The following is a 25106-nucleotide window of genomic DNA, read 5'->3' as shown; positions in this document are numbered from 1 at the left end:
GAGTAAAGCTCCCTCTACACTGTCCCCCCATCAAACACTCCCAGGACAGGGACAGCACGGGGTTAGATACAGAGTAAAGCTCCCTCTACACTGTCCCGCCATCAAACACTCCCAGGACAGGGACAGCACGGGGTTAGATACAGAGTAAAGCTCCCTGCCGGCCGGGTCAGCCTCTGGGTGGGTCAGTGTGACCTCTGAACCCTCACGGTGCACGGTTACTCACTAGATCCGGGGAACTTGAACCACCCAGCGCAGTTTGGTGGAACACACTCTCTGGTGGAAGAACCAACCGGCCAGGTCCTCCCATTCGCCCGGCCGCAGCCCATAGATGGACAGCCTCAACTCCGCAAACTGGTTAGAGGCATCGTCGAGGGAATCGGAAAATTCCTGGGACACACAGAAAACATGGCCAATCAAAACGAGATCCCGAACCCCACCACCCAGGGTCACGGCTGGACACTGACTGGTGTCTCTCAGTCCCCCCCTCCCTCTCTCTCAGGGAGATATCTGTACACTGACTGGTGTCTCTCAGTCCCCACTCTCTCAGGGAGATATCTGTTCACTGACTGGGGTCTCTCAGTCCCCTCTCTCTCTCTCACTCAGGGAGATATCTGTACACTGACTGGTGTCTCTCAGTCCCCTCTCTCTCTCTCAGGGAGATATCTGTCCACTGACTGGTGTCTCTCAGTCCCCTCTCTCTGTCTCACTCAGGGAGATATCTGTCCACTGACTGGTGTCTCTCAGTCCCCTCTCTCTCTCTCAGGGAGATATCTGTACACTGACTGGTGTCTCTCAGTCCCCCCTCTCTCTCAGGGAGATATCTGTACACTGACTGGTGTCTCTCAGTCCCCCCTCTCTCTGTCAGGGAGATATCTGTACACTGACTGGTGTCTCTCCGTCCCCTCTCTCTCTCTCAGGGAGATATCTGTACACTGACTGGTGTCGCTCAGTCCCCCTTCTCTCTGTCAGGGAGATATCTGTACACTGACTGGTGTCTCTCCGTCCCCTCTCTCTCTCTCTCAGGGAGATATCTGTACACTGACTGGTGTCTCTCAGTCCCCCCTCTCTCTCTCTCAGGGAGATATCTGTACACTGACTGGTGTCTCTCAGTCCCCTCTCTCTCTCAGGGAGATATCTGTACACTGACTGGAGTCTCTCTGTCCCCCCTCTCCCTCAGGGAGATATCTGTACACTGACTGGTGTCTCTCAGTCCTCTCTCTCTCTCTCTCTCTCTCTCAGGGAGTTATCTGTACACTGACTGGTGTCTCTCAGTCCCCTCTCTTTCTCAGGGAGATATCTGTACACTGACTGGTGTCTCTCAGTCCACTCTCACTCTCAGGAATCTATCTGTACACTGACTGGTGTCTCTCAGTCCTCTCACTCTCTCTCTCTCTCTCTCTCTCTCTCAGGGAGATATCTGTACACTGACTGGTGTCTCTCAGTCCCCTCTCTCTCTCAGGAAGATATCTGTACACTGACTGGTGTCTCTCAGTCCCCTCTCTCTCTCAGGGAGATATCTGTACACTGACTGGTGTCTCTCAGTCCCCTCTCTCTCTCTCAGGGAGATATCTGTACAATGACTGGTGTCTCTCAGTCCCCCCTCTCTCTCTCAGGGAGATATCTGTACACTGACTGGTGTCTCTCAGTCCACTCTCTCTCTCTCTCAGGGAGATATCTGTACACTGACTGGTGTCTCTCAGTCCCCTCTCTCTCTCAGGGAGATATCTGTACACTGACTGGTGTCTCTCAGTCCCCTCTCTCTCTCTCTCTCAGGGAGATATCTGTACACTGACTGGTGTCTCTCAGTCCCCTCTCTCTCTCTCTCAGGGAGATATCTGTACACTGACTGGTGTCTCTCAGTCCCCTCTCTCTCTCAGGGAGATATCTGTACACTGACTGGTGTCTCTCAGTCCCCTCTCTCTCTCTCTCTCAGGGAGATATCTGTACACTGACTGGTGTCTCTCAGTCCCCTCTCTCTCTCAGGGAGATATCTGTACACTGACTGGGGTCTCTCAGTCCCCTCTCTCTCTCTCTCTCAGGGAGATATCTATACACTGACTGGTGTCACTCAGTCCCTCTCACTCTCAGGGAGATATCTGTACACTGACTGGTGTCTCTCAGTCCCTTTTCTCTCTCTCAGGGAGATATCTGTACACTGACTGGTGTCTCTCAGTCCCCTCTCTGTCAGGGCGATATCTGTACACTGACTGGTGTCTCTCAGTCACCTCTCTCTCTCTCGAAGATATCTATACACTGACTGGTGTCTCTCAGTCCCCTCTCTCTCTCTCAGGGAGATATCTGTACACTGACTGGTGTCTCTCAGGCCCCCTCTCTCTCTCAGGGAGATATCTGTACACTGACTGGTGTCTCTCAGTCCCCTCTCCCTCTGTCTCAGGGTGATATCTGTACACTGACTGGCGTCTCTCAGTCCCCTCTCTCTCAGGGAGATATCTGTCCACTGACTGGAGTCTCTCTGTCCCCCCTCTCCCTCAGGGAGATATCTGTACACTGACTGGAGTCTCTCTGTCCCCCCTCTCCCTCAGGGAGATATCTGTACACTGACTGGTGTCTCTCAGTCCTCTCTCTCTCTCTCTCTCTCAGGGAGTTATCTGTACACTGACTGGTGTCTCTCAGTCCCCTCTCTCTCTCTCTCTCAGGGAGATATCTGTACACTGACTGGTGTCTCTCAGTCCCCTCTCTCTCTCCCTCAGGGAGATATCTGTACACTGACTGGTGTCTCTCAGTCCCCTCTCTCTCTCAGGGAGATATCTGTACACTGACTGGTGTCTCTCAGTCCACTCTCACTCTCAGGAATCTATCTGTACACTGGCTGGTGTCTCTCAGTCCTCTCACTCTCTCTCTTTCTCTCTCTCAGGGAGATATCTGTACACTGACTGGTGTCTCTCAGTCACCTCTCTCTCAGGGAGATATCTGTACACTGACTGGTGTCTCTCAGTCCCCTCTCTCTCTCTCAGGGAGATATCTGTACACTGACTGGTGTCTCTCAGTCCCCTCTCTCTCTCTCAGGGAGATATCTGTACACTGACTGGTGTCTCTCAGTCCCCTCTCTCTCACTCAGGGAGATATCTGTACACTGACTGGTGTCTCTCAGTCCCCTCTCTCTCTCTCAGGGAGATATCTGTACACTGACTGGTGTCAATCAGTCCCCTCTCTCTCTCAGGGAGATATCTGTAAACTGACTGGTGTCTCTCAGTCCCCTCTCTATTTCTCAGGGAGATATCTGTACACTGACTGGTGTCTCTCAGTCCCCCATCTCTCTTTCTCTCTCTCAGGGAGATATCTGTACACTGACTGGTGTCTCTCAGTCCCCTCTCTCTCTCTCTCACTCAGGGGGATATCTGTACACTGACTGGTGTCTCTCAGTCCCCTCTCTCTCTCTCAGGGAGATATCTGTACACTGACTGGTGTCTCTCAGTCCCCCCTCTCTCTCTCAGGGAGATACCTGTACACTGATTGCTGTCGCTCAGTCCCCTCTCTCTCTCTCTCACACTCAGGGGGATATCTGTACACTGACTGGTGTCTCTCAGTCCCCTCTCACTCTCAGGGAGATATCTGTACACTGACTGGTGTCTCTCAGTCCCCTCTATCTGTCTCAGGGAGATATCTGTACACTGACTGGTGTCTCTCAGTCCCTTCTCTCTCTCTCAGGGAGATATCTGTACACTGACTGGTGTCTCTCAGTCCCCTCTCTATCTCTCAGGGAGATATCTGTACACTGACTGGTGTCTCTCAGTCCCCCATCTCTCTTTCTCTCTCTCAGGGAGATATCTGTACACTGACTGGTGTCTCTCAGTCCCCTCTATCTGTCTCAGGGAGATATCTGTACACTAACTGGTGACTCCCAGTCCTCTCTCTCTCTCAGGGAGATATCTGTACACTGACTGGTGTCTCTCAGTCCCCTCTCTCTCTCAGGAAGATATCTGTACACTGACTGGTGTCTCTCAGTCCCCTCTCTCTCTCAGGGAGATATCTGTACACTGACTGGTGTCTCTCAGTCCCCTCTCTCTCTCTCAGGGAGATATCTGTACAATGACTGGTGTCTCTCAGTCCCCCCTCTCTCTCTCAGGGAGATATCTGTACACTGACTGGTGTCTCTCAGTCCCCTCTCTCTCTCTCTCAGGGAGATATCTGTACACTGACTGGTGTCTCTCAGTCCCCTCTCTCTCTCAGGGAGATATCTGTACACTGACTGGTGTCTCTCAGTCCCCTCTCTCTCTCTCTCTCAGGGAGATATCTGTACACTGACTGGTGTCTCTCAGTCCCCTCTCTCTCTCTCAGGGAGATATCTGTACAATGACTGGTGTCTCTCAGTCCCCCCTCTCTCTCTCAGGGAGATATCTGTACACTGACTCGTGTCTCTCAGTCCCCTCTCTCTCTCAGGGAGATATCTGTACACTGACTGGTGTCTCTCAGTCCCCTCTCTCTCTCTCTCTCAGGGAGATATCTGTACACTGACTGGTGTCTCTCAGTCCCCTCTCTCTCTCAGGGAGATATCTGTACACTGACTGGTGTCTCTCAGTCCCCTCTCTCTCTCTCTCTCAGGGAGATATCTATACACTGACAGGTGTCTCTCAGTCCCCTCTCTCTCTCTCTCTCAGGGAGATATCTATACACTGACTGGTGTCTCTCAGTCCCCTCTCTCTCTCTCTCTCAGGGAGATATCTATACACTGACAGGTGTCTCTCAGTCCCCTCTCTCTCTCTCTCTCAGGGAGATATCTATACACTGACTGGTGTCTCTCAGTCCCCTCTCTCTCTCTCTCTCAGGGAGATATCTGTACACTGACTGGTGTCTCTCAGTCCCCTCTCTCTCTCAGGGAGATATCTGTACACTGACTGGTGTCTCTCAGTCCCCTCTCTCTCTCTCAGGGAGATATCTGTACACTGACTGGTGTCTCTCAGTCCCCCCTCTCTCTCTCAGGGAGATACCTGTACACTGATTGCTGTCGCTCAGTCCCCTCTCTCTCTCTCTCACACTCAGGGGGATATCTGTACACTGACTGGTGTCTCTCAGTCCCCTCTCACTCTCAGGGAGATATCTGTACACTGACTGGTGTCTCTCAGTCCCCTCTATCTGTCTCAGGGAGATATCTGTACACTAACTGGTGACTCCCAGTCCTCTCTCTCTCTCAGGGAGATATCTGTACACTGACTGGTGTGTCTCAGTCCCCTCTCTCTCTCAGGAAGATATCTGTACACTGACTGGTGTCTCTCAGTCCCCTCTCTCTCTCAGGGAGATATCTGTACACTGACTGGTGTCTCTCAGTCCCCTCTCTCTCTCTCAGGGAGATATCTGTACAATGACTGGTGTCTCTCAGTCCCCCCTCTCTCTCTCAGGGAGATATCTGTACACTGACTGGTGTCTCTCAGTCCCCTCTCTCTCTCTCTCAGGGAGATATCTGTACACTGACTGGTGTCTCTCAGTCCCCTCTCTCTCTCAGGGAGATATCTGAACACTGACTGGTGTCTCTCAGTCCCCTCTCTCTCTCTCTCTCAGGGAGATATCTGTACACTGACTGGTGTCTCTCAGTCCCCTCTCTCTCTCTCAGGGAGATATCTGTACAATGACTGGTGTCTCTCAGTCCCCCCTCTCTCTCTCAGGGAGATATCTGTACACTGACTGGTGTCTCTCAGTCCCCTCTCTCTCTCAGGGAGATATCTGTACACTGACTGGTGTCTCTCAGTCCCCTCTCTCTCTCTCTCTCAGGGAGATATCTGTACACTGACTGGTGTCTCTCAGTCCCCTCTCTCTCTCAGGGAGATATCTGTACACTGACTGGTGTCTCTCAGTCCCCTCTCTCTCTCTCTCTCAGGGAGATATCTATACACTGACAGGTGTCTCTCAGTCCCCTCTCTCTCTCTCTCTCAGGGAGATATCTATACACTGACTGGTGTCTCTCAGTCCCCTCTCTCTCTCTCTCTCAGGGAGATATCTGTACACTGACTGGTGTCTCTCAGTCCCCTCTCTCTCTCTCAGGGAGATATCTGTACACTGACTGGTGTCTCTCAGTCCCCTCTCTCTCTCTCAGGGAGATATCTGTACACTGACTGGTGTCTCTCAGTCCCCCCTCTCTCTCTCAGGGAGATACCTGTACACTGATTGCTGTCGCTCAGTCCCCTCTCTCTCTCTCTCACACTCAGGGGGATATCTGTACACTGACTGGTGTCTCTCAGTCCCCTCTCACTCTCAGGGAGATATCTGTACACTGACTGGTGTCTCTCAGTCCCCTCTCTCTCTCAGGAAGATATCTGTACACTGACTGGTGTCTCTCAGTCCCTTCTCTCTCTCTCAGGGAGATATCTGTACACTGACTGGTGTCTCTCAGTCCCCCATCTCTCTTTCTCTCTCTCAGGGAGATATCTGTACACTGACTGGTGTCTCTCAGTCCCCTCTATCTGTCTCAGGGAGATATCTGTACACTAACTGGTGACTCCCAGTCCTCTCTCTCTCAGGGAGATATCTGTACACTGACTGGTGTCTCTCAGTCCCCTCTCTCTCTCAGGGAGATATCTGTACACTGACTGGTGTCTCTCAGTCCCCTCTCTCTCTCTCTCTCAGGGAGATATCTATACACTGACAGGTGTCTCTCAGTCCCCTCTCTCTCTCTCTCTCAGGGAGATATCTGTACACTGACTGGTGTCTCTCAGTCCCCTCTCTCTCTCAGGGAGATATCTGTACACTGACTGGTGTCTCTCAGTCCCCTCTCTCTCTCTCTCTCAGGGAGATATCTATACACTGACAGGTGTCTCTCAGTCCCCTCTCTCTCTCTCTCTCAGGGAGATATCTATACACTGACTGGTGTCTCTCAGTCCCCTCTCTCTCAGGGAGATATCTGTACACTGACTGGTGTCTCTCAGTCCCCTCTCTCTCTCAGGGAGATATCTGTACACTGACTGGTGTCGCTCAGTCGCCCCCCTCTCTCTCAGGGAGATACCTGTACACTGACTGGTGTCTCTCTGTCCCCCATCTCACTCTCAGGGAGATATCTGTACACTGACTGGTGTCTCTCAGTCCACCCTCTCTCTCAGGGAGATATCTGTACACTGACTGGTGTCTCTCAGTCCCCCCTCTCTCTCTCAGGTACATATCTGTACACTGACTGGTGTCTCTCAGTCCCCTCTCTCTCTCTCAGGGAGATATCTGTACAATGACTGGTGTCTCTCAGTTCCCCCCTCTCTCTCTCAGGGAGATATCTGTACACTGACTGGTGTCTCTCAGTCCCCTCTCTCTCTCAGGGAGATATGTGTACACTGACTGGTGTCTCTCAGTCCTCTCTCTCTCTCAGGGAGATATCTATACACTGACTGGTGTCACTCAGTCCCTCTCACTCTCAGGGAGATATCTGTACACTGACTGGTGTCTCTCAGTCCCTTCTCTCTCTCCCAGGGAGATATCTGTCCACTGACTGGAGTCTCTCTGTCCCCCCTCTCCCTCAGGGAGATATCTGTACACTGACTGGAGTCTCTCTGTCCCCCCTCTCCCTCAGGGAGATATCTGTACACTGACTGGTGTCTCTCAGTCCTCTCTCTCTCTCTCTCTCTCTCAGGGAGTTATCTGTACACTGACTGGTGTCTCACAGTCCCCTCTCTCTCTCAGGGAGATATCTGTACACTGACTGGTGTCTCTCAGTCCACTCACTCTCAGGAATCTATCTGTACACTAACTGGTGTCTCTCAGTCCTCTCACTCTCTCTCTCTCAGGGAGATATCTGTACACTGACTGGTGTCTCTCAGTCCCCTCTCTCTCAGGGAGATATCTGTACACTGACTGGTGTCTCTCAGTCCCCTCTCTCTCTCTCAGGGAGATATCTGTACACTGACTGGTGTCTCTCAGTCCCCTCTCTCACACTCAGGGAGATATCTGTACACTGACTGGTGTCTCTCAGTCCCCTCTCTCTCTCTCAGGGAGATATCTGTACACTGACTGGTGTCTCTCAGTCCCCTCTCTCTCTCAGGAAGATATCTGTACACTGACTGGTGTCTCTCAGTCCCCTCTCTCACTCAGGGAGATATCTGTACACTGACTGGTGTCTCTCAGTCCCCTCTCTCTCTCTGGGAGATATCTGTACAATGACTGGTGTCTCTCAGTCCCCTCTCTCTCTCTCTCTCTCTCAGGGAGATATCTGTACACTGACTGGTGTCTCTCAGTCCTCTCTCTCTCTCAGGGAGATATCTATACACTGACTGGTGTCTCTCAGTCCCCTCTCTCTCTCTCTCTCTCAGGGAGATATCTGTACACTGACTGGTGTCTCTCAGTCACCTCTCTCACTCGAAGATATCTGTACACTGACTGCTGTCTCTCAGTCACCTCTCTCTCTCTCAGGGAGATATCTGTACACTGACTGGTGTCTCTCAGTCCTCTCTCTCTCTCAGGGAGATATCTGTACACTGACTCGTGTCTCTCAGTCCCCTCTCTCACTCTCAGGGAGATATCTGTACACTGACTGGTGTCTCTCAGTCCCCTCTCTCTCTCTCAGGGAGATATCTGTACACTGACTGGTGTCTCTCAGTCCCGTCTCTCTCAGGGAGATATCTGTACACTGACTGGTGTCTCTCAGTCCCCTCTCTCACTCTCAGGGTGATATCTGTACACTGACTGGTGTCTCTCAGTCCTCTCTCTCTAACAGGGAGATATCTGTACACTGACTGGTGTCTCTCAGTCCCCTCTCTCTCTCAGGGAGATATCTGTACACTGACTGGTGTCTCTCAATCCTCTCTCTCTCTCTCTCTCTCTCAGGGAGTTATCTGTACACTGACTGGTGTCTCTCAGTCCCCTCTCTCTCTCAGGGAGATATCTGTACACTGACTGGTGTCTCTCAGTCCACTCTCACTCTCAGGAATCTATCTGTACACTGACTGGTGTCTCTCAGTCCTCTCACGCTCTCTCTCTCTCTCTCTCAGGGAGATATCTGTACACTGACTGGTGTCTCTCAGTCCCCTCTCTCTCAGGGAGATATCTGTACACTGACTGGTGTCTCTCAGTCCCCTCTCTCTCTCTCAGGGAGATATCTGTACACTGACTGGTGTCTCTCAGTCCCCTCTCTCTCTCTCAGGGAGATATCTGTACACTGACTGGTGTCTCTCAGTCCCCTCTCTCTCTCTCAGGGAGATATCTGTACACTGACTGGTGTCTCTCAGTCCCCTCTCTCTCTCTCAGGGAGATATCTGTACACTGACTGGTTTCTCTCAGTCCCCTCTCTCTCAGGGAGATATCTGTACACTGACTGGTGTCTCTCAGTCCCCTCTCTCTCAGGGAGATATCTGTACACTGACTGGTGTCTCTCAGTCCCCCCTCTCTCTCAGGAAGATATCTGTACACTGACTGGTGTCTCTCAGTCCCCTCTCTCTCTCCGGGAGATATCTGTACACCGACTGGTGTCTCTCAGTCCCCTCTCTCTCTCTCAGGGAGATATCTGTACAATGACTGGTGTCTCTCAGTCCCCTCTCTCTCTCTCTCTCTCAGGGAGATATGTGTACACTGACTGGTGTCTCTCAGTCCTCTCTCTCTCTCAGGGAGATATCTGTACACTGACTGGTGTCTCTCAGTCCCCTCTCTCTGTCTCAGAGAGATATCTGTACACTAACTGGTGACTCCCAGTCCTCTCTCTCTCTCAGGGAGATATCTGTACACTGACTGGTGTCTCTCAGTCCCCCCTCTCTCTCTCAGGGAGATATCTGTACACCGACTGGTGTCTCTCAGTCCCCCCTCTCTCTCTCAGGGAGATATCTGTGCACTGACTGGTGTCTCTCAGTCCCCTCTCTCTCTCTCTCTCACTCAGGGGGATATCTGTACACTGACTGGTGTCTCTCAGTCCCCTCTCTCTCTCTCAGGTAGATAACTGTACACTGACTGGTGTCTCTCAGTCCCCCCTCTCTCTCTCAGGGAGATACCTGTACACTGACTGCTGTCTCTCAGTCACCTCTCTCTCTCTCGAAGATATCTATACACTGACTCGTGTCTCTCAGTCCCCCCTCTCTCTCTCGGAGATATCTGTACACTGACTGGTGTCTCTCAGTCCCCTCTCTCTCTCTCAGGTAGATATAAGTACACTGACTGGTGTCTCTCAGTCCCCTCTCTCTCTCAGGAAGATATCTGTACACTGACTGGTGTCTCTCAGTCCCCCCTCTCTCTCTCAGGGAGATATCTGTACACTGACTGGTGTCTCTCAGTCCCCTCTCTATCTCTCAGGGAGATATCTGTACACTGACTGGTGTCTCTCAGTCCCCCATCTCTCTTTCTCTCTCGCAGGGAGATATCTGTACACGGACTGGTGTCTCTCAGTCCCCTCTCTCTCTCAGGTAGATATCTGTACACTGACTGGTGTCTCCCAGTCCTCTCACTGTCGGAGATATCTGTATACTGACTGGTGTCTCTCAGTCCCCTCTCTCTCTCTCTCAGGGAGATATGAGTACACTGACTGGTGTCACTCAGTCCTCGCTCTCTCTCTCTCTCTCTCTCTGGAAGATATCTGTACACTGACTGGTGTCTGTCAGTCCCGTCTCTCTCGGAGATATCTGTACACTGACTGGTGTCTCTCAGTCCCCCCTCTCTCTCTCTCACTTTTTCTTTCAGGGAGATATCTGTACACTGACTGGTGTCTCTCAGTCCCATCTCTCTCTCAGGGAGATATCTGTACACTGACTGGTGTCTCTCAGTCCCCTCTGTCTGTCTCAGGGAGATATCTGTACACTAACTGGTGACTCTCAGTCCTCTCTCTCTCTCAGGGAGATATCTGTACACTGACTGGTGTCTCTCAGTCCCCTCTCTCTCAGGGAGATATCTGTACACTGACTGGTGTCTCTCGGTCCTCTCTCTCTCTCAGGGAGATATCTGTACACTGACTGGTGTCTCTCAGTCCCCTCTCTCTCTCAGGGAGATATCTGTACACTGACTGGTGTCTCTCAGTCCCCTCTCTCTCTCGACGATATCTATACACTGACTGGTGTCTCTCAGTCCCCCCTCTCTCTCAGGGAGATACCTGTACACTGACTGCTGTCTCTCAGTCACCTCTCTCTCTCTCGAAGATCTCTATACACTGACTCGTGTCTCTCAGTCCCCCCTCTCTCTCTCAGGGAGATATCTGTACACTGACTGGTGTCTCTCAGTCCCCCCTCTCTCTCAGGGAGATATCTGTACACTGACTGATGTCTCTCAGTCCCCTCTCTCTCTCTCAGGGAGATATCTGTACACTGACTGGTGTCTCTCAGTCCCCTCTCTCTCTCTCAGGGAGATATCTGTACACTGACTGGTGTCTCTCAGTCCCTTTCTCTCTCTCTCTCAGGGGGATATCTGTACACTGACCGGTGTCTCTCAGTCCCCTCTCTCTCTCTCTCTGGGGGATATCTGTACACTGACTGGTGTCTCTCAGTCCCCTCTCTCTCTCTCAGGGAGATATCTGTACACTGACTGGTGTCTCTCAGTCCTCTGTCGCTATCAGGGAGATATCTGTACACTGACTGGTGTCTCTCAGTCCCCTCTCTCTCTCTCAGGGAGATATCTGTACACTGACTGGTGACTCTCAGTCCTCTCTCTCTCTCAGGGAGATATCTGTACACTGACTGGTGTCTCTCAGTCCCCACACTCTCTCTCAGGGAGATATCTGTACACTGACTGGTGTCTCTCAGTCCCCTCTCTCAGGGAGATATCTGTACACTGACTGGTGTCTCTCAGTCCCCTCTCTCTCTCTCAGGTAGATATAAGTACACTGACTGGTGTCTCTCAGTCCCCTCTCACTCTCAGGGAGATATCTGTACACTGACTGGTGTCTCTCAGTGTCCTCTCTCTCTCAGGAAGATATCTGTACACTGACTGGTGTCTCTCAGCCCCCCCTCTCTCAGGGAGATATCTGTACACTGACTGGTGACTCTCAGTCCTCTCTCTCTCTCAGGGAGATATCTGTACACTGACTGGTGTCTCTCAGTCCCCACACTCTCTCTCAGGGAGATATCTGTACACTGACTGGTGTCTCTCAGTCCCCTCTCTATCTCTCAGGGAGATATCTGTACACTGACTGGTGTCTCTCAGTCCCCCATCTCTCTTTCTCTCTCTCAGGGAGATATCTGTACACTGACTGGTGTCTCTCAGTCCCCTCTCTCTCTCTCTCAGGGAGATATCTGTACACTGACTGGTGTCTCTCAGTCCCCTCTCTATCTCTCAGGGAGATATCTGTACACTGACTGGTGTCTCTCGGTCCTCTCTCTCTCTCAGGGAGATATCTGTACACTGACTGGTGTCTCTCAGTCCCCTCTCTCTCTCAGGGAGATATCTGTACACTGACTGGTGTCTCTCAGTCCCCTCTCTCTCTCGAAGATATCTATACACTGACTGGTGTCTCTCAGTCCCCTCTCTATCTCTCAGGGAGATATCTGTACACTGACTGGTGTCTCTCGGTCCTCTCTCTCTCTCAGGGAGATATCTGTACACTGACTGGTGTCTCTCAGTCCCCTCTCTCTCTCTCTCAGGGGGATATCTGTACACTGACCGGTGTCTCTCAGTCCCCTCTCTCTCTCTCTCTGGGGGATATCTGTACACTGACTGGTGTCTCTCAGTCCCCTCTCTCTCTCTCAGGGAGATATCTGAACACTGACTGGTGTCTCTCAGTCCTCTGTCGCTCTCAGGGAGATATCTGTACACTGACTGGTGTCTCTCAGTGCCCTCTCTCTCTCTCAGGGAGATATCTGTACACTGACTGGTGACTCTCAGTCCTCTCTCTCTCTCAGGGAGATATCTGTACACTGACTGGTGTCTCTCAGTCCCCACACTCTCTCTCAGGGAGATATCTGTACACTGACTGGTGTCTCTCAGTCCCCTCTCTCAGGGAGATATCTGTACACTGACTGGTGTCTCTCAGTCCCCTCTCTCAGGGAGATATCTGTACACTGACTGGTGTCTCTCAGTCCCCTCTCTCTCTCTCTCAGGGAGGTATTTGGACACTGACTGGTGTCCCTCAGTCCCCTCTCTCTCTCTCAGGGAGATATCTGTACACTGACTGGTGTCTCTCAGTCCCCCCTCTCTCACTCTCTCAGGGAGATATCTGTACACTGACTGGTGTCTCTCTCTGTCCCCTCTCTCTCTCTCTCAGGGAGATATCTGTACACTGACTGGTGTCTCTCAGTCCCCCCTCTCTCTCTCTCTCAGGGAGATATCTGTACACTGACTGGTGTCTCTCAGTCCCCTCTCTCTCAGGGAGATATCTGTACACTGACTGGTGTCTCTCAGTCCCCTCTCTCTCTCTCTCTCAGGGAGATATCTGTACACTGACTGGTGTCTCTCAGTCCCCTCTCTCTCTCTCAGGTAGATATAAGTACACTGACTGGTGTCTCTCAGTCCCCTCTCACTCTCAGGGAGATATCTGTACACTGACTGGTGTCTCTCAGTGTCCTCTCTCTCTCAGGAAGATATCTGTACACTGACTGGTGTCTCTCAGTCCCCCCTCTCTCTCTCAGGGAGATATCTGTACACTGACTGGTGTCTCTCAGTCCCCTCTCTATCTCTCAGGGAGATATCTGTACACTGACTGGTGTCTCTCAGTCCCCCATCTCTCTTTCTCTCTCTCAGGGAGATATCTGTACACTGACTGGTGTCTCTCAGTCCTCTCTCTCTCTCTCTCTCAGGGAGATATCTGTACACTGACTGGTGTCTCTCAGTCCCCCATCTCTCTTTCTCTCTCTCAGGGAGATATCTGTACACTGACTGGTGTCTCTCAGTCCTCTCTCTCTCTCTCTCTCAGGAAGATATCTGTACACTGACTGGTGTCTCTCAGTCCCCCCTCTCTCTCTCAGGGAGATATCTGTACACTGACTGGTGTCTCTCAGTCCCCTCTCTATCTCTCAGGGAGATATCTGTACACTGACTGGTGTCTCTCAGTCCCCCATCTCTCTTTCTCTCTCGCAGGGAGATATCTGTACACGGACTGGTGTCTCTCAGTCACCTCTCTCTCTCAGGTAGATATCTGTACACTGACTGGTGTCTCTCAGTCCCCTCTCTCTCTCTCTCAGGGAGGTATAAGTACACTGACTGGTGTCACTCAGTCCTCGCTCTCTCTCTCTCTCTCTCTGGAAGATATCTGTACACTGACTGGTGTCTGTCAGTCCCCTCTCTCAGAGATATCTGTACACTGACTGGTGTCTCTCAGTCCCCCCTCTCTCTCTCTCACTTTTTCTTTCAGGGAGATATCTGTACACTGACTGGTGTCTCTCAGTCCCATCTCTCTCTCTCTCAGGGAGATAGCTGTACACTGACTGGTGACTCTCAGTCCTCTCTCTCTCTCAGGGAGATATCTGTACACTGACTGGTGTCTCTCAGTCACCTCTCTCTCAGGGAGATATCTGTACACTGACTGGTGTCTCTCAGTCCTCTCTCACTCTCAGGGAGATATCTGTACACTGACTGGTGTCTCTCAGTCCCCTCTCTCTCTCAGGGAGATATCTGTACACTGACTGGTGTCTCTCAGTCCCCTCTCTCTCTCTCAGGGAGATATCTGTACACTGACTGGTGTCTCTCAGTCCCCTTACTATCAGGGAGATATCTGTACACTGACTGGTGTCTCTCAGTCCCCTCTCTCTCTCAGGGAGATATCTGTACACTGACTGGTGTCTCTCAGTCCCCACTCTCTCTCAGGGAGATATCTGTACACTGACTGGTGTCTCTCAGTCCCCTCTCTCTCTCTCTCAGGGAGATATCTGTACACTGACTGGTGTCTCTCAGTCCCCTTACTATCAGGGAGATATCTGTACACTGACTGGTGTCTCTCAGTCCCCTCTCTCTCTCAGGGAGATATCTGTACACTGACTGGTGTCTCTCAGTCCCCTCTCTATCAGGGAGATATCGGTACACTGACTGGTGTCTCTCAGTCCCTTCTCTCTCTCTCAGGGAGATATCTGTACACTGACTGGTGTCTTTCAGTCCCCTCTCTATCAGGGAGATATCTGTACACTGACTGGTGTCTCTCAGTCCCTTCTCTCTCTCTCTCTCAGGGAGATATCTGTACACTGACTGGTGTCTCTCAGCCCCCCCTCTCTCAGGGAGATATCTGTACACTGACTGGTGTCTCTCAGTCACCTCTCTCTCTCTCAGGGAGATATCTGTACACTGACTGGTGTCTCTCAGTCCCCTCTCTATCAGGGAGATATCTGTACACTGACTGGTGTCTCTCAGTCCCTTCTCTCTCTCTCAGGGAGATATCTGTACACTGACTTGTGTCTCTCAGTCCCCTCTCTCTCTCACAGGGAGATAGTCGTACAGTGACTGGTGTCTCTCAGTACCCTCCCTCTCTCTCTCTCAGGGAGATATCTGTTCACTGACTGGTGTCTCTCAGTCCCCTCTCTCTCTCTCAGGGAGATATCTGTACACTGACTGGTGTCTCTCAGTCCCCCCCCCCCTCTCTCTCTCAGGGAGATATCTGTACACTGACTGGTGTCTCTCAGTCCCCTCTCTCTCAGGAAGATATCTGTACACTGACTGGTGTCTCTCAGTCCCCTCTCTCTCTCAGGGAGATATCTGTACACTGACTGGTGTCTCTCAGTCCCCTCTCTCTCTCTCAGGGAGATATCTGTACAATGACTGGTGTCTCTCAGTCCCCCCTCTCTCTCTCAGGGAGATATCTGTACACTGACTGGTGTCTCTCAGTCCCCTCTCTCTCTCTCTCTCTCTCAGGGAGATATGTGTACACTGACTGGTGTCTCTCAGTCCTCCCTCTCTCTCAGGGAGATATCTATACACTGACTTGTGTCACTCAGTCCTCTCACTCTCAGGGAGATATCTGTACACTGACTGGTGTCTCTCAGACCCCTCTCTCTCAGGGAGATATCTGTACACTGACTGGTGTCTCTCAGTCCCCTCTCTGTCAGGGCGAGATCTGTACACTGACTGGTGTCTCTCAGTCACCTCTCTCTCTCTCTCGAAGATATCTATACACTGACTGGTGTCTCTCAGTCCCCCCTCGCTCTCTCAGGGAGATACCTGTACACTGACTGCTGTCTCTCAGTCACCTCTCTCTCTCTCAGGGAGATATCTGTACACTGACTCGTGTCTCTCAGTCCCCTCTCTCTCTCAGGGAGATATCTGTACACTGACTGGTGTCTCTCAGTCCCCTCTCTCTCTCAGGGAGATATCTGTACACTGACTGGTGTCTCTCAGTCCCCCCTCTCTCTCAGGGAGATATCTGTACACTGACTGGTGTCTCTCAGTCCCCTCTCTCTCTCTCAGGGGGATATCTGTACACTGACTGGTATCTCTCAGTCCCCTCTCTCTCTCTCAGGTAGATATAAGTACACTGACTGGTGTCTCTCAGTACCCTCTCACTCTCAGGGAGATATCTGTACACTGACTGATGTCTCTCAGTCCCCTCTCTCTCTCTCAGGGAGATATCTGTACACTGACTGGTGTCTCTCAGTCCCCTCTCTCTCTCTCAGGGAGATATCTGTACACTGACTGGTGTCTCTCAGTCCCTTTCTCTCTCTCTCTCAGGGGGATATCTGTACACTGACCGGTGTCTCTCAGTCCCCTCTCTCTCTCTCTCTGGGGGATATCTGTACACTGACTGGTGTCTCTCAGTCCCCTCTCTCTCTCTCAGGGAGATATCTGTACACTGACTGGTGTCTCTCAGTCCTCTGTCGCTATCAGGGAGATATCTGTACACTGACTGGTGTCTCTCAGTCCCCTCTCTCTCTCTCAGGGAGATATCTGTACACTGACTGGTGACTCTCAGTCCTCTCTCTCTCTCAGGGAGATATCTGTACACTGACTGGTGTCTCTCAGTCCCCACACTCTCTCTCAGGGAGATATCTGTACACTGACTGGTGTCTCTCAGTCCCCTCTCTCAGGGAGATATCTGTACACTGACTGGTGTCTCTCAGTCCCCTCTCTCTCTCTCAGGTAGATATAAGTACACTGACTGGTGTCTCTCAGTCCCCTCTCACTCTCAGGGAGATATCTGTACACTGACTGGTGTCTCTCAGTGTCCTCTCTCTCTCAGGAAGATATCTGTACACTGACTGGTGTCTCTCAGCCCCCCCTCTCTCAGGGAGATATCTGTACACTGACTGGTGACTCTCAGTCCTCTCTCTCTCTCAGGGAGATATCTGTACACTGACTGGTGTCTCTCAGTCCCCACACTCTCTCTCAGGGAGATATCTGTACACTGACTGGTGTCTCTCAGTCCCCTCTCTATCTCTCAGGGAGATATCTGTACACTGACTGGTGTCTCTCAGTCCCCCATCTCTCTTTCTCTCTCTCAGGGAGATATCTGTACACTGACTGGTGTCTCTCAGTCCCCTCTCTCTCTCTCTCAGGGAGATATCTGTACACTGACTGGTGTCTCTCAGTCCCCTCTCTATCTCTCAGGGAGATATCTGTACACTGACTGGTGTCTCTCGGTCCTCTCTCTCTCTCAGGGAGATATCTGTACACTGACTGGTGTCTCTCAGTCCCCTCTCTCTCTCAGGGAGATATCTGTACACTGACTGGTGTCTCTCAGTCCCCTCTCTCTCTCGAAGATATCTATACACTGACTGGTGTCTCTCAGTCCCCTCTCTATCTCTCAGGGAGATATCTGTACACTGACTGGTGTCTCTCGGTCCTCTCTCTCTCTCAGGGAGATATCTGTACACTGACTGGTGTCTCTCAGTCCCCTCTCTCTCTCTCTCAGGGGGATATCTGTACACTGACCGGTGTCTCTCAGTCCCCTCTCTCTCTCTCTCTGGGGGATATCTGTACACTGACTGGTGTCTCTCAGTCCCCTCTCTCTCTCTCAGGGAGATATCTGAACACTGACTGGTGTCTCTCAGTCCTCTGTCGCTCTCAGGGAGATATCTGTACACTGACTGGTGTCTCTCAGTGCCCTCTCTCTCTCTCAGGGAGATATCTGTACACTGACTGGTGACTCTCAGTCCTCTCTCTCTCTCAGGGAGATATCTGTACACTGACTGGTGTCTCTCAGTCCCCACACTCTCTCTCAGGGAGATATCTGTACACTGACTGGTGTCTCTCAGTCCCCTCTCTCAGGGAGATATCTGTACACTGACTGGTGTCTCTCAGTCCCCTCTCTCAGGGAGATATCTGTACACTGACTGGTGTCTCTCAGTCCCCTCTCTCTCTCTCTCAGGGAGGTATTTGGACACTGACTGGTGTCCCTCAGTCCCCTCTCTCTCTCTCAGGGAGATATCTGTACACTGACTGGTGTCTCTCAGTCCCCCCTCTCTCACTCTCTCAGGGAGATATCTGTACACTGACTGGTGTCTCTCTCTGTCCCCTCTCTCTCTCTCTCAGGGAGATATCTGTACACTGACTGGTGTCTCTCAGTCCCCCCTCTCTCTCTCTCTCAGGGAGATATCTGTACACTGACTGGTGTCTCTCAGTCCCCTCTCTCTCAGGGAGATATCTGTACACTGACTGGTGTCTCTCAGTCCCCTCTCTCTCTCTCTCTCAGGGAGATATCTGTACACTGACTGGTGTCTCTCAGTCCCCTCTCTCTCTCTCAGGTAGATATAAGTACACTGACTGGTGTCTCTCAGTCCCCTCTCACTCTCAGGGAGATATCTGTACACTGACTGGTGTCTCTCAGTGTCCTCTCTCTCTCAGGAAGATATCTGTACACTGACTGGTGTCTCTCAGTCCCCCCTCTCTCTCTCAGGGAGATATCTGTACACTGACTGGTGTCTCTCAGTCCCCTCTCTATCTCTCAGGGAGATATCTGAACACTGACTGGTGTCTCTCAGTCCCCCATCTCTCTTTCTCTCTCTCAGGGAGATATCTGTACACTGACTGGTGTCTCTCAGTCCTCTCTCTCTCTCTCTCTCAGGGAGATATCTGTACACTGACTGGTGTCTCTCAGTCCCCCATCTCTCTTTCTCTCTCTCAGGGAGATATCTGTACACTGACTGGTGTCTCTCAGTCCTCTCTCTCTCTCTCTCTCAGGAAGATATCTGTACACTGACTGGTGTCTCTCAGTCCCCCCTCTCTCTCTCAGGGAGATATCTGTACACTGACTGGTGTCTCTCAGTCCCCTCTCTATCTCTCAGGGAGATATCTGTACACTGACTGGTGTCTCTCAGTCCCCCATCTCTCTTTCTCTCTCGCAGGGAGATATCTGTACACGGACTGGTGTCTCTCAGTCACCTCTCTCTCTCAGGTAGATATCTGTACACTGACTGGTGTCTCTCAGTCCCCTCTCTCTCTCTCTCAGGGAGGTATAAGTACACTGACTGGTGTCACTCAGTCCTCGCTCTCTCTCTCTCTCTCTCTGGAAGATATCTGTACACTGACTGGTGTCTGTCAGTCCCCTCTCTCAGAGATATCTGTACACTGACTGGTGTCTCTCAGTCCCCCCTCTCTCTCTCTCACTTTTTCTTTCAGGGAGATATCTGTACACTGACTGGTGTCTCTCAGTCCCATCTCTCTCTCTCTCAGGGAGATAGCTGTACACTGACTGGTGACTCTCAGTCCTCTCTCTCTCTCAGGGAGATATCTGTACACTGACTGGTGTCTCTCAGTCACCTCTCTCTCAGGGAGATATCTGTACACTGACTGGTGTCTCTCAGTCCTCTCTCACTCTCAGGGAGATATCTGTACACTGACTGGTGTCTCTCAGTCCCCTCTCTCTCTCAGGGAGATATCTGTACACTGACTGGTGTCTCTCAGTCCCCTCTCTCTCTCTCAGGGAGATATCTGTACACTGACTGGTGTCTCTCAGTCCCCTTACTATCAGGGAGATATCTGTACACTGACTGGTGTCTCTCAGTCCCCTCTCTCTCTCAGGGAGATATCTGTACACTGACTGGTGTCTCTCAGTCCCCACTCTCTCTCAGGGAGATATCTGTACACTGACTGGTGTCTCTCAGTCCCCTCTCTCTCTCTCTCAGGGAGATATCTGTACACTGACTGGTGTCTCTCAGTCCCCTTACTATCAGGGAGATATCTGTACACTGACTGGTGTCTCTCAGTCCCCTCTCTCTCTCAGGGAGATATCTGTACACTGACTGGTGTCTCTCAGTCCCCTCTCTATCAGGGAGATATCGGTACACTGACTGGTGTCTCTCAGTCCCTTCTCTCTCTCTCAGGGAGATATCTGTACACTGACTGGTGTCTTTCAGTCCCCTCTCTATCAGGGAGATATCTGTACACTGACTGGTGTCTCTCAGTCCCTTCTCTCTCTCTCTCTCAGGGAGATATCTGTACACTGACTGGTGTCTCTCAGCCCCCCCTCTCTCAGGGAGATATCTGTACACTGACTGGTGTCTCTCAGTCACCTCTCTCTCTCTCAGGGAGATATCTGTACACTGACTGGTGTCTCTCAGTCCCCTCTCTATCAGGGAGATATCTGTACACTGACTGGTGTCTCTCAGTCCCTTCTCTCTCTCTCAGGGAGATATCTGTACACTGACTTGTGTCTCTCAGTCCCCTCTCTCTCTCACAGGGAGATAGTCGTACAGTGACTGGTGTCTCTCAGTACCCTCCCTCTCTCTCTCTCAGGGAGATATCTGTTCACTGACTGGTGTCTCTCAGTCCCCTCTCTCTCTCTCAGGGAGATATCTGTACACTGACTGGTGTCTCTCAGTCCCCCCCCCCCTCTCTCTCTCAGGGAGATATCTGTACACTGACTGGTGTCTCTCAGTCCCCTCTCTCTCAGGAAGATATCTGTACACTGACTGGTGTCTCTCAGTCCCCTCTCTCTCTCAGGGAGATATCTGTACACTGACTGGTGTCTCTCAGTCCCCTCTCTCTCTCTCAGGGAGATATCTGTACAATGACTGGTGTCTCTCAGTCCCCCCTCTCTCTCTCAGGGAGATATCTGTACACTGACTGGTGTCTCTCAGTCCCCTCTCTCTCTCTCTCTCTCTCAGGGAGATATGTGTACACTGACTGGTGTCTCTCAGTCCTCCCTCTCTCTCAGGGAGATATCTATACACTGACTTGTGTCACTCAGTCCTCTCACTCTCAGGGAGATATCTGTACACTGACTGGTGTCTCTCAGACCCCTCTCTCTCAGGGAGATATCTGTACACTGACTGGTGTCTCTCAGTCCCCTCTCTGTCAGGGCGAGATCTGTACACTGACTGGTGTCTCTCAGTCACCTCTCTCTCTCTCTCGAAGATATCTATACACTGACTGGTGTCTCTCAGTCCCCCCTCGCTCTCTCAGGGAGATACCTGTACACTGACTGCTGTCTCTCAGTCACCTCTCTCTCTCTCAGGGAGATATCTGTACACTGACTCGTGTCTCTCAGTCCCCTCTCTCTCTCAGGGAGATATCTGTACACTGACTGGTGTCTCTCAGTCCCCTCTCTCTCTCAGGGAGATATCTGTACACTGACTGGTGTCTCTCAGTCCCCCCTCTCTCTCAGGGAGATATCTGTACACTGACTGGTGTCTCTCAGTCCCCTCTCTCTCTCTCAGGGGGATATCTGTACACTGACTGGTATCTCTCAGTCCCCTCTCTCTCTCTCAGGTAGATATAAGTACACTGACTGGTGTCTCTCAGTACCCTCTCACTCTCAGGGAGATATCTGTACAATGACTGGTGTCTCTCAGTCCCCCCTCTTTCTCTCAGGGAGATATCTGTACACTGACTGGTGTCTCTCAGTCCCCTCTCTCTGTCTCAGGGAGATATCTGTACACTGACTGGTGTCTCTCAGTCCCCTCTCTCTCTCAGGGAGTTATCCGTACACTGACTGGTGTCTCTCAGTCCCCTCTCTCTCAGGGAGATATCTGTACACTGACTGGTGTCTCTCAGTCCCCTCTCTCTCTCAGGGAGATATCTGTACACTGACTGGTGTCTCTCAGTCGCCCCCCTCTCTCTCAGGGAGATACCTGTACACTGACTGGTGTGTCTCTGTCCCCCATCTCACTCTCAGGGAGATATCTGTACACTGACTGGTGTCTCTCAGTCCACCCTCTCTCTCAGGGAGATATCTGTACACTGACTGGTGTCTCTCAGTCACCCCTCTCTCTCTCAGGGAGATATCTGTACACTGACTGGTGTCTCTCAGTCCCATCTCTCTTAAGGAAGATATCTGTACACTGACTGGTGTCTCTCACTCCCCTTTCTCTCTCATTCAGGGAGATATCTGTGCACTGACTGGTGTCTCTCAGTCCCCTCTCTCTCTCAGGGAGATATCTGTGCACTGACTGGTGTCTCTCAGTTCCCTCTCTCTCTCAGGGAGATATCTGTACACTGACTGGTGTCTCTCTGTCTCCCATCTCTCTTTCTCTATCTCAGGGAGATATCTGTACACTGACTGGTGTCTCTCAGTCACCTCTCTCTCTCAGGGAGATATCTGTACACTGACTGGTGTCTCTCAGTCCCCTCTCTCTCTCTCTCAGGGAGATATCTGTACAATGACCGGTGTCTCTCAGTCCCCTCTCACTCTCAGGGAGATATCTGTGCACTGACTGGTGTCTCTCAGTTCCCTCTCTCTCTCAGGGAGATATCTGTACACTGACTGGTGTCTCTCTGTCCCCCATCTCTCTTTCTCTCTCTCAGGGAGATATCTGTACACTGACTGGTGTCTCTCAGTCCCCTCTCTCTCTCTCTCAGGGAGATATCTGTACAATGACCGGTGTCTCTCAGTCCCCTCTCACTCTCAGGGAGATATCTGTGCACTGACTGGTGTCTCTCAGTTCCCTCTCTCTCTCAGGGAGATATCTGTACACTGACTGGTGTCTCTCAGTCACCTCTCTCTCTCAGGGAGATATCTGTACGCTGACTGGTGTCTCTCAGTCCCCTCTCTCTCTCTCTCAGGGAGATATCTGTACAATGACCGGTGTCTCTCAGTCCCCTCTCTCTCTCAGGGAGATATCTGTACACTGACTGGTGTCTCTCTGTCCCCCCTCTCTCTCTCAGGGAGATACCTGTACACTGACTGGTGTCTCTCAGTCCCCCCTCACTCTCTCAGGGAGATATAAGTACACTGACTGGTGTCACTCAGTCCTCTCTCTCTCTCAGGGAGATATCTGTACACTGACTGGTGTCTCTCAGTCCCCTCTGTCTGTCTCGGGGAGATATCTGTACACTAACTGGTGACTCCCAGTCCTCTCTCTCTCTCAGGGAGATATCTGTACACTGACTGGTGTCTCTCAGTCCCCTCTCTCTCAGGGAGATATCTGTACACTGACTGGTGTCTCTCGGTCCTCTCTCTCTCTCAGGGAGACATCTGTCCACTGACTGGTGTCTCTCAGTCCCCTCTCTCTCTCAGGGAGATATCTGTACACTGACTGGTGTCTCTCAGTCCCCTCTCTCTCTCGAAGATATCTATACACTGACTGGTGTCTCTCTGTCCCCTCTCTCTCTCAGGGAGATACCTGTACACTGACTCGTGTCTCTCAGTCCCCCCTCTCTCTCTCAGGGAGATATCTGTACACTGACTGGTGTCTCTCAGTCCCCGCTCTCTCTCAGGGAGATATCTGTACACTGACTGGTGTCTCTCAGTCCCCTCCATCTCTCTCAGGGAGATATCTGTACACTGACTGGTGTCTCTCAGTCCCCTCTCTCTCTCTCTCAGGGGGATATCTGTACACTGACCGGTGTCTCTCAGTCCCCTCTCTCTCTCTCAGGGAGATATCTGTACACTGACTGGTGACTCTCAGTCCTCTCTCTCTCTCAGGGAGATATCTGTACACTGACTGGTGTCTATCAGTCCCCACACTCTCTCTCAGCGAGATATCTGTACACTGACTGGTGTCTCTCAGTCCCCTCTCTCAGGGAGATATCTGTACACTGACTGGTGTCTCTCAGTCCCCTCTCTCTCTCTCAGGTAGATATAAGTACACTGACTGGTGTCTCTCAGTCCCCTCTCACTCTCAGGGAGATATCTGTACACTGACTGGTGTCTCTCAGACCCCCCTCTTTCTCTCAGGGAGATATCTGTACACTGACTGGTGTCTCTCAGTCCCCTCTCTATCTCTCAGGGAGATATCTGTACACTGAGTGGTGTCTCTCAGTCCCCCATCTCTCTTTCTCTCACTCAGGGGGATATCTGTACACTGACTGGTGTCTCTCAGTCCCCTCTCTCTCTCTCAGGTAGATAACTGTACACTGACTGGTGTCTCTCAGTCCCCCCTCTCTCTCTCAGGGAGATACCTGTACACTGACTGCTGTCTCTCAGTCACCTCTCTCTCTCTCGAAGATATCTATACACTGACTCGTGTCTCTCAGTCTCCTCTCTCTCTCTCGGAGATATCTGTACACTGACTGGTGTCTCTCAGTCCCCTCTCTCTCTCTCTCAGGTACATATAAGTACACTGACTGGTGTCTCTCAGTCCCCTCTCACTATCAGGGAGATATCTGTACACTGACTGGTGTCTCTCAGTCCCCTCTCTCTCTCAGGAAGATATCTGTACACTGACTGGTGTCTCTCAGTCCCCTCTCTCTCTCAGGGAGATATCTGTACACTGACTGGTGTCTCTCAATCCCCCATCTCTCTCTCAGGGAGATATCTGTACACGGACTAGTGTCTCTCAGTCACCTCTCTCTCTCAGGTAGATATCTGTACACTGACTGGTGTCTCCCAGTCCTCTCACTGTCGGAGATATCTGTATACTGACTGGTGTCACTCAGTCCTCGCTCTCTCTCTCTCTCTCTCTCTGGAAGATATCTGTACACTGACTGGTGTCTGTCAGTCCCGTCTCTCTCGTAGATATCTGTACACTGACTGGTGTCTCTCAGTCCCCCCTCTCTCTCTCTCACTTTTTCTTTCAGGGAGATATCTGTACACTGACTGGTGTCTCTCAGTCCCATCTCTCTCTCTCTCAGGGAGATATCTGTACACTGACTGGTGTCTCTCAGTCCCATCTCTCTCTTTTCAGGGAGATATCAGTACACTGACTGGTGTCTCTCAGTCCCCTCTCTCTCAGGGAGATATCTGTACACTGACTGGTGTCTCTCAGTCTCTTCTCTCTCTCTCTCAGGGAGATATCTGTACACTGACTGGTGTCTCTCAGTCACCTCTCTCTCAGGGAGATATCTGTACACTGACTGGTGTCTCTCAGTCCCCACTCTCTCTCAGGGAGATATCTGTACACTGACTGGTGTCTCTCAGTCCCCTCTCTCTCTCTCAGGGAGATATCTGTACACTGACTGGTGTCTCTCAG

The 25106-nt window shown here is 51.5% G+C and overlaps 1 protein-coding gene across 1 annotated transcript in view; it reads right to left on the bottom strand.

The window, feature by feature from the left end:
• Positions 1–222: 222 nt before the first annotated feature.
• Positions 223–25106, bottom strand: part of LOC148133638 (AMP deaminase 3-like) — a 107493-nt gene continuing 82609 nt past the window's right edge. Inside the window, exon 5 of the mRNA XM_087985774.1 lies at positions 223–387. Within this exon, the coding sequence (XP_087841900.1) occupies positions 223–387 (165 nt within the window). The remainder of the gene's footprint in view (positions 388–25106) is intronic.

This window comes from Chiloscyllium plagiosum, unplaced genomic scaffold (genome assembly GCF_037043375.1).
Source record: "Chiloscyllium plagiosum isolate Xiang-an unplaced genomic scaffold, Cpla_swu_hap1 HiC_scaffold_241, whole genome shotgun sequence".
In the NCBI taxonomy this organism is placed as follows: Eukaryota; Metazoa; Chordata; class Chondrichthyes; order Orectolobiformes; family Hemiscylliidae; genus Chiloscyllium; species Chiloscyllium plagiosum.
The sequence above is the reverse complement of the archived record's forward strand: the minus strand, read 5'-3'. Positions and strand labels throughout refer to the sequence as shown.